Source organism: Dermacentor andersoni, chromosome 4 (genome assembly GCF_023375885.2).
Source record: "Dermacentor andersoni chromosome 4, qqDerAnde1_hic_scaffold, whole genome shotgun sequence".
In the NCBI taxonomy this organism is placed as follows: Eukaryota; Metazoa; Arthropoda; class Arachnida; order Ixodida; family Ixodidae; genus Dermacentor; species Dermacentor andersoni.
This window is the reverse complement of record NC_092817.1, coordinates 109066724-109076740: the sequence shown is the minus strand read 5'-3', so window position 1 is coordinate 109076740 and position 10017 is coordinate 109066724. Positions and strand designations below refer to the sequence as shown.

At 46.1% G+C, this 10017-nt stretch overlaps 1 protein-coding gene across 5 annotated transcripts in view; it reads right to left on the bottom strand.

Moving 5' to 3' along the window:
• Positions 1-10017, bottom strand: part of LOC126537462 (cell adhesion molecule Dscam1-like) — a 206837-nt gene that overhangs the window by 22691 nt on the left and 174129 nt on the right. For all 5 annotated transcript variants that reach the window (XM_055074274.2, XM_050184469.3, XM_055074273.2 and 2 more), the window contains exons 6-12: positions 8489-8812; positions 7260-7405; positions 4804-5065; positions 3616-3777; positions 2384-2683; positions 983-1102; positions 1-94 (exon numbers count right to left, since the gene is read on the bottom strand). The exon at positions 1-94 is cut by the window's left edge and continues 80 nt beyond it. In XM_055074274.2, coding sequence (XP_054930249.1) covers positions 1-94; positions 983-1102; positions 2384-2683; positions 3616-3777; positions 4804-5065; positions 7260-7405; positions 8489-8812 — 1408 coding nt within the window. The remainder of the gene's footprint in view (positions 95-982; positions 1103-2383; positions 2684-3615; positions 3778-4803; positions 5066-7259; positions 7406-8488; positions 8813-10017) is intronic.

The following is a 10017-nucleotide window of genomic DNA, read 5'->3' as shown; positions in this document are numbered from 1 at the left end:
GAGGTCTCAACTTCTTGGATTACGAGGGATCCGTTCACCAGTGCTTGCATGCGAGAGCTACTTATAACGGTGCGGAATTCGGCGCTTTGAGGTCCTGAAAAGACAAAATGCGACGTCAAAGGTACAGAAAGATGTCAAATCCAACAGATAGCGTCAGTACAGCTTTAATACAGGTGGTAGGTTTGTGGAAGAAACAATTCATTCATAAAAAAGATATTACATCTGCATTCTTTTAAACAACTTGTAAGATTAGATAGCTGCACAGAAAACGAAAGTGTGCGCACTATGAAGTAAAGAAGCATAGTTCTTGTTCTTTAAGTGCAGTTGCTGTTTTTAAATAAGCCAGCATATATTTTAGTGATGGTGCAGAGTTATCAGTTCAATAAATAAACGTGGGAAGAACAGTTCATTCTAATTGCTTCCGGGAGCAATGGAGTGCAGACGAGTAGCAATAAATAAGAACACCCCTTGTACTGACTGCTTTAGAGTCAGCTATTTCTCGCTAAACTTGATGCAATATCAGTGACTGCCAGCGTAACGCGCACTGATGAGTTCATGGCGCCCAAACATGCTTGGTAGCTCGTTTGATAACGCTTGAACAAACGTAGTTAGCGCTTAACCTGCTATAAGCCGTGTTCGGAGTTTAAACGGTCACGCACTCTCGCTGGGGTGTCCATAAGCAATCGTTAGGATGAATTCACAAATGTCGAACAGCTGTGTTTCTCGTAGCCACTGCACAGGGTAAAAATTAAATTTACGGTGTACTTCTAGAGCGGCAATTTAATTATTTACAACATGAAAGAACTAAATAGGGCGAGCAACCAAGAATATTATAGTACGTGCAAGGATGAAATTATCTCCAACTTCAACCGGAGCTTCATTAGGTTGTCACCGACAGTATATATTTACGTAAGGAATGACCACAAAAGCCCTGCAGGCAGCCGAGTGGCGAAAGAGTGGTGCGAGAGGGAAACCTTCAAACCTGCCGACTTCTTCCAACGAACCCTAGGTTCAGGGGTCCCGTCGGCCTGGCAGTCCAGGGTCACTCGCTCGCCCGTCGTTACTGTCGTGTCTGCGGGCTCCAGCCGCCATCTTGGTGGTGCTGCCACAGAGTGAGCGAGAATTGAATGATAATAGGTGAATTTACCTCCTCGAAATTTATTCACAGAATATTTTGAAGTTTGAGAAATATTACTAGAAGCGTGTCTAATCCGCAAGTGTGCTTCGCTGCAGTGCATACTTGCCCTACCAGTGGCGACACCTGTTCTGGCTCAAATGCAAACGAAGTTATAGCTGAACATGCTGGGGTTTATGCCTTGTCGAAGGTCTACGTCATTTGAACCACTCATCTTCATTTTCAATGTCATATTACAAGCAAACAGGGCTTGTACACGCCGTTTGCTAAAGTGATAACGCCGTCAGTAGTAGAGCAAGATGCCTCGCAGGAAAGCTACTACACAATCAAGGAAAGGGTCGTTGCCTGGTTTGCTCGTCCCAAAAGTGCCTTAGTTTAATAGTAGTGTATAGCCAGAAACCACCAGCGTACGAGCACTCAAGCGTACATAAACGAAAGACAAATGTGTAGAGTTTTTCTGCAAACTTTCCAGCAACATTTCAAAGAGCGCTCATTGCATTTTTATTTATATTAGAACGACTGCACCAACTACGTGGGAATTCTTAGGATATAGAGCTCAGATGCTGAGCGAAAAAAGACGCGGTTCGATTCCCATCCGCAGCAACCGCATTCCAAAGACTGCGTAATGCAACACGTCGCTTTCGTAGACTAGTGCGTTCTCTTGTGAAAAAGTGGCCTATGCCACAAGAGCGCGGCGACCTTTATAACCTCCTGGAATGTTTAAACGGTGCGAGGCAAAGGCTGAAAACCTCAACGCTAGGTAAACATGAGCAAAAGCGACATCACATAATGACATGACATGACATCACTAACCGTCCCACACATATGTCTCGAGAACCGTCTCGAATATTTATTGGTTAGTGCTGCTTGTATAGGAGGAAGAGATCTCTCCTCACTTTGCTTTGCGACTTCTAGAACACTCTAGAGCCGCATAGAACAACATGGTAATTGCTACAAATGGAATCGCGTGACGTGCGCTAGGAGCGAGTGGATTTAAGTAGACGAAAACTAGGCTTGTGTATCCAATCGGGAAGTGAACAAAAGTAGATAACACGTAAATTTACTCGGGACGCTCAAAGTGAAATGCGGTCGTTCGCGTTTAGACATGACAGCTTTAACGGTGATCTTCTACAAAGCCTAATTAGCATCACTCAGGTGCAAATTGCTCGCTTTTGTGTTTAGTGTAATGCTCCACGGTGTTTCAGCGTTCAAGACTTAGTTGGCAGAGAGCGTCCGATTTGCACTCACCATAGACAACGAGCGGAGCAGAGTAGTTGACAGCGGCGGCTTCGTTAGCAGCCAGGCAGGTGTACACTGCAGTGTGCTCCTCGCGCAGGGACTTAAACACCAGTGTGGAGATGAAGTCGTCCACGTGACCAAACGAGACGCCTTCCCTTCCGGCCGACGGAGACGAGTCCAAGGGCACGCCGTCGCGAAGCCACGACAGACGTATGGGCGGGTCGCCGTCGGGCACGCTGCAGGTAACGCTGGCGCGAGAGCCCAGCTGAGGTTTCTCCGGAAACGAGAAGGGCGTGATCGAGGGCGGCACTGTAGGAAACCGCATGTGCCGGGAGAGATGGGAAAGAAAGGAGCACAGAGGAAGAGTCGTTCGTGTTCCCGAAAGAATAGAGGCGTTGCGCGCATCAATCCGAGCTAATTGGTAAGGCACCATCTTTGAAGGTAACCGCGAGAAACATGGGACAGAGAAGTGGCAGACATGCACACACAGCGCTGAATGTACTCAGCGCGGACGTTCGCCACTTGCCTATCTAGTTTTCTGCGCTGCTACATCCAAAAAATGACTGCGGGTTGCACAGTAGATCAGGTTTATGGTCGATATTGAGAACTGTCTAGCATTTCTGGAATAGATTTTGAATTTTATCGTAGAAGGCATGCTCTCACGCCAGCCGCATCTACATAGCCTTCAAGTTAGGATGCATAAAATTACAGATTGCCGCTGCTTCAATTTTCTCTGCGAGATTCAAAGAGCTATTCCTCTTCCAATATGGTTATTTAAGCCAACAACATTGCTTCCCCAGGAGGCTCAAGCCGAAAGAATCTACATGGCAGGGAATAGAGAGCAGCGGGGGCGAGTACGGCTGCAAACTGTAGCCCATTGTGGAGAAATTATCTACGAGTATTTCCCGACGGCCATCTTTCTGACATAGCTAAATTTTGAAATAGGGCGAAAACGAAGCAGCACGCTCAACGTATCAGGCATTTGATATCGTCTTTCACCAAACTACGAAACGACTAAAACTGACTAACACAAACAACAAACACGTGGGATACCAAACAGAGTACGCGATTGGTGACCACTTGCGCTTCTCACATTTTCTTCTCTTCTTTCGAGCGCGAAGCTTCGTTGTTCGGTAAATAAGAATCCATACAGTGCGACGTGTACAGTGAGTGGCGCGTACCTTTATTTCTAGATGCCTGAACCTGACTAGGTTTGAAATTAGTAAGATGTGCGGACTTACCGAGAACCCTGAGGTAGAGGTGGTTCCGGGCTTCGCTGCCATGCTCGTTGCGTACCGTGCAGGAGTAGCGCCCTTCGTCGTCCTTGCGGCTTACGGTCTCCAGTACGAGGGAGCCGTTCTGGTACGGCATCACACGTTTACTGCTGGGCAGGCTTTTCCCGTCTGCGGTAATACGAAGGCTGAAACCTTCTCCTATGGTGAGCAATCTTAAAGCGTACGCACGTTGAAAAAAAGAGACTGAGTTACGCCTGAATGCTTTCCCCCTACACTTTCCTTAGATTCGTCATCAAACAACTTAGGCTGCTTCTAGTTCTCTTAATAATAAGGTCCTGGGTTTCATATTGCATTTCGTCACATAAAATTATCTATTGCCAGGTTGCTTGCTCGTAATATCATGTATCGAGTTGCGCTCGCTATTCCAAATGCACCGCCATGGCAGTGAACACCGCAGGCTTAGCGGAATCGTGTCTAGCTTGCATATACTTGCATCCTTATAAATACCCATGAAAGTGAAAAGGCAAGTGCCTCACTTTTATAGCTATATTTATCTCTCTCGACAAACGCCAGTGTAGTTCGGGGATTGTCGCACTGGAGGCCTTACAGGGAAGTGGTGAATTTAGGTCCCAGCGGCGGAAAATTAGCTATTCGACTAATTGAATTTCTGTTCCCGTTACACTGAAATTGAGAAGGTTGCTCGAGATATAACTCTAGTCCGTAATTCGCAGATCACACGAACGTGAGGGAAGGAATTTCGCTTCATTTATGGTTATTGCAGAATCACTGTGGTTTGGCCTGGCTGGTGTTTACGTGGCTCGGCATTAAAGCTTCTGATAACTTCATACTCATTTAGATTAAATGTAAACTCCTTCGATTGAGCCACCTAGATTTCTTGCTGTTGTGGAAAATGTATAATTCACTCGTGTACTCTTACTTGCATAGCATTTTGAGCACTGAAAACATTACATGCTCTATTTATTGTTAAATACATTTTCACAGCGTCACACCCCGCTTCTAATTGATTACTTCTTCGTCTTATGCCCTATATATGTATATCCGGTCCTGACCCTTCATTCGGACTTCACTCACGATCACCTGGTCCCAAAGTATAGACTTTGCCAGCATATATATCGCGCTTGTCCGTGCGTCGCACGTTGTTCTACCGCTGAGCGGTGTATTTAATGCACTCACCTTTACGCCAGATGACCCTGGTCACGGGAAATCCGGAGTACGGGCAGTGCAACATCGCCCTGCGTCCCGCCACTACTGTTCGATTAGGCATCGTGTGCACCGCTGGTGGACCGAGCACGTTCAGGCGACCGGAGTGGGCGTCCGAACCGTGTTCGTTGGACGCCTCGCAGCGGTAGGCGCCGCCATCTTCGGGCCTGACTCTCGTGATGTTTACGAAGCTGATCACGGACCCATCCCGGCTCACGTAGTCGCCGACACGGACCTGCGAGGCGCCGCCACCCGAGACCACCAAATGATGCTGCCACGTCCTGCTTATGTGTTTGTACACCTCGGACACACGAGCGTGTTCTCTGCGGCATTAACTTCACATGCGTCAGCTTTTTGATCTCTTTCTTTTATTTTACTTTTGTCTTGGGCGTTCTGAGCATCGCACGCGTAATGCGAAGACATGGGATCGTTAGCCACCGGCGGTTAGTTGTTTTTTCATTCATTTTCATTTCCATTATTTAAAAATTCTTCAATTGAATTGGTAAGTACAAAAAATTTTCCCCATGTTGTCCGTGGCGCCTTTAATTTTTTTCTTCTAAATTTCCCCTTTAGTACTTTATATCGTCCCACATGTGAAGCAAAAGAGATAAAACCACAGGAAAACTAAAAAAATAAAAAAAAAAACCTTCGAGGCAGTCTGCATGAAACGAGCATTGTGTACTCTTGGAGCCTTTCGTGCTCAAGTCAGCAATTAAACTCCTTCTGCAGCCTTTGAACAGGAACGACATTTTACGATTATTCATGTTTCTTGCGTCACGCCAACTGCTCGTTACATCCTTTCGAGAGAGAAGGCGACCAAGCTTTGCAGCGTTTATGGCGTTCCTTGCTTTCCACCGTTAAAGCCCGACCACGCATGCGTCTTGCAATAGGGGTTAAACTCGTCAGTACAACCATTGCGATGTCTGATGTCGGCGCACTCAGTGGCGTAGACAGACATTGGTTTAATGAGGGACATTTCCAGCTAATCATTAACTTTCGTGTGGCTGGCATCGTTCTGACCAAACAACGCGGCCGCAATTTTTCAAATGAGGCGCTCTTCAGGTAAGCACCACATCGCTCCTACAATTCCTTGCTAATCAGTACTCGCCTCACCCGTAATTTGCGTAATGATATTGCGAAACTACGTCAGGACCCATTTAAGAACCTTGCGTCACACCGAAACATATAGTGGGCGCTGCATAAATGTAAGGCAAATGACTGGCATAGAAAGAAACAGGCAGATAACGTAAAGTGCAGCACATCTGCACCTCATAAGGTTTTTGCTGCATACGTGCTGAATTTTCCTTGTACACTGAATTTGAATTCGGTAAGGAAAATTGACTGCGTAAGAGTGCCAAAAAAAAAAAAAACAAGGAAACTCACTACAGCTTTACTTGTCCGCGTTATTTGGATGCAAGATTTTTATTTAGAATAAATTGCTCCTGTGATACTCAATTTTTTAAACAATTTATTGAGATCATTGCCTCAACCAACTAGTAGTAACTAATGCTGGAGATGAACGAAATCCGCATTTTATTCTGTGCAATTTAACAGCGCGTTTTCTTCGTTGTGGTAAAACTGCATTCAACTTCAGTTCTTAGCATCCGTGCAATGTGCTCCAGCAGTTTAGAAATCAGTGAAACCTACAATTTGCTGGAATCCTTTAATATATCAAGCTGATGCTTGCCCCCTTTTTAAACTTTATTGGCGGACCATTGCCAAATAGATGAACTAACCAACAAGAGGACTCACAATAGCGTTCGAGGTAGATTTTCAGCACTTTTTGCTTCTTTCAACTTCTAGCAGGCTCCCATTTTCGACTAGTTGTGCATGCCGATGCCTGCCTTAGTAAGTGGCTGTTTACGTACGCAGATATTACAATATGTAATATATATGTTTGTATAGTTGGGATGAAATGTCGCGCTCTTGTTTACTCTTTGAGCAGCTGCGTATCGAGAAAAGTTCACACATTACAGTATGTCGTCTAAATGGTCTACCTCGTCTCATATTCGCGACTTTCTCATGCAATATGACGCTGCGAAAGAACTTGTCAGGGTGCGACGCAGTGCAGCTCCTTGTATTTTTTTTAACCACAACCCCTTAACGCGACGTCTTCAAGAGTCGCAAGAGAAAAAGCGGTGTTACAAGATAGATCAGGTGGCACGTACGCAAAAATAATATAATCGACTCCAAGAACTGCAAAATCGGCTGTCCACTGCAACGTTTACGTTTTTCGTGGAAGAGACTGGTTGCTTTTCTCAAGCCTGTTTATTTATTTATTCGTTCTTCCGTATCTTTCACTCAACGAGAAGGAACATTTCAATTTCTCTTTTTTCTTTCTCGGTTCGTTCTGCCGCAAACATAGGTCTCCTTCAAATCAGACAAGAAGTTTTAGCTAACGCAACAAGAGTATGGCAGGCGGTGCTTACTCGGCTGGAGTCCTGAACTTGGACGTCATAAATAGACCACGTTATCTGGGGCAGTGGGGTTCCTGTGGCTGCACACCGGAGGGATACTGGCTCGTCCCGCCTTACGACGATATCGTCAAAGTGTGAAACCAGCACGGGTGGTTCCGCTGCACAAAGGAGGCACACATTCAAAGAAAGTTGCTCTATTTTGTTTATACCAGCACCATTCAACAAATGACTCGTTATCTAAAGCCATTAGTGGGCGACACTTTGGCGAATCAGGCGGAGCGGGTGTTTGGAGCTTCTCTGCTGCGAAAGGGAGGGATCCCTTTCGGGGAAGTCAACGATCACCAGGAACTGGGCTGTCTAGCAAGAAAGCAAAAAAAAAAAGGGGGGGGGGGGCTCGTAGACAGTCATTATGCAGATCGGAAACAGTTAGAAAGGGTAGGGGGATGGCTACGCTGCATTCAGAACAAATTATGGGGCTGTTCATTTGTCAGGAGTAAAGGGAAATTATCCAGCAGAAAAGCGACGCCCCTACTTTGTTTCCGGAGGCGTATAGCTTGCATTTGGCATCTCTATTGTTTTTCAATGGCTACTTATTGTGCATTCACACGATGTGCAGATAGACCAGCGCCAAATTTAGAACCCGCTTCTCAGGTAGTCCAGCTAGAGACATTAATATTTATACGCCTTGATCAGACGGAGTGCATGTCGCAAATGTCCCCCGCACGTCACAAATGATTACAGGCTTCTTCTTGTGCTGTGCCGATCCGTCTGTGCAGCAACCGCATATCTGCCTAACTTGTATTTTCTTTCGTGGCGGCCTTATAATTACAGAAGTGCTCACTGAATTTTTGTTTCCTTTTTCTTTCTCTTTGGCCTCACGCGCGCCCTTTGACCTATCAACCAGACGCACGTAAACCGGTACTAAATATCCTCTCTATATTCAAGAGCACAAGCGTGCATTTTCGATCGCTTACTTCCTGGGATATTTTCACGTTTGCGTGACGTGGCATTCTCGGCAGATCTTTCCTTGAACGACAGGCATTCAATGCATTGAAAGATTAGGCTGTTTGGACGTAAACATGATCTGAGGAACATTGTCCCATTGATTTGGCCCACCCACTCTGTATGAGTCAATTAACGCTCACTATAAAAGCGATGTCTCAAAAAGAGCTTGAACCCGAAAGTTTGCAGCCCTGCGGCAACGACAGTATCCGTGCAGGTCGCTGTGAACGCTCACGCACACTTGACGTGGACGTAGGCGTGCGCCTGCGAGGAGTCCCTCTCGTTCGTCGCGTGGCACTGGTAGACGCCGGAGTCGTCGCTCTGCGCCGCCTGTATCCTCAGCGCGTACCGGTTGAGCATGAGCACGCGCCGCGACAGTGACGCAGCGCTGCCGCCGCCGGCCGACGTTGCGGCTCCCGCCGCGGAGGGACCCAGGATCGGCCGTCCGTCCTTGGACCACGTGACCGATCGCACGGGAAAGCCCGAGACGCTGCAGTTGAGGGTCAGCGAGTCGCCCGACCGCACCTCTCGGGTTCTGGGCCACATTTGTACTTCCAGGGGTTCTGCGGGAAGCGGAGCAGCAGGGATCGGAGAGAATGCGTACGATTGCACCAGTGTAGTAATATACAAGTGAACAAAAGAAAAGCTAGCTTTCCACGTGATGGAAAGCTGAATGATTGGCGCGAAACGTCACTTGATAGCTGTTGAGCATTATGCGGTTTCCATCATTCATCTCGCTCTTCGCAGAGCAATGGTCTCAACTTCTGCAGCCACAATGCCTTGAAGTACCTTATTGGGGTTCACTGAAGGTCCCTGTCACTAGGACCGCGTATTGTACAGCGACTGAGGTCTAAAGGATGCAAGCATTATCCTCAAGCATCATCCGCAGGCATTATTGTTAAGCGGTGCTGGCTAAGACTCCCAGCGGTAGCTTTAATACGTATGAAGAAGTACCCAAGAAGGCGTCCTTACGAAGATCACACATGACATACCACTGCATTTCAACCGAAATTTTATGGAGGGCAGTAGAAAGTAATAGGAAATAACAAAACGCCTCTATATATATTTGTAAGACTAGACGATAAGCTACAGCCGCCGCTGTAGCTCAACTGGTGAATTGCTGGACGCGTTACACGTACGACTCCGCTTCTTGTCTTGCGCTCTGCTTCCAGCGGCGCTAAGTTGCATTTGCCTATACTTTCAATAATTTCTATTTTATTCGAAATGTGAAGCTTATCCGCGACATGGTTTCTATTAGTACCTGGCATTTATTACCTGTTTATTGAAACCATCAGATAAACACATTATCAGTGCACCCTACGTTACTGATTAGTAAATCAGTAACAATAATAAGCTAACTTATGTTGTGTCACAGATTACATGCTCAGAACCACGTTATAATTCTCCTAATGTTCTCACCTAAGGATATTGAATGAAAGATCCTCGGTAATTGTTATCTATAGGTGCTAAGTTATGTTTCGTTGAACCAAAATAACAAAATGTGCAAGGTGCATGTGACCTTACCCGAAAAAAAGTATTGAAGCAAACTTTACTTAGTGGAGGCCAGTAATAATCTCACAGAAGCTGAAACGAAAAATTCAAATGCACCAAGGATGAAAGATAGCAAGTAAAACAGTATGCTGGCGCACTCGTGTCGGAGCAGCTTTTTAGAAGAATGTGTTGAAGGGAGGCGCCTCTAGGAGTGCTGCGCCTAAATTCACGCCTTTAATTTTTTGTTAAGGTTTTCCAAAAGTCAAATATGATTAGT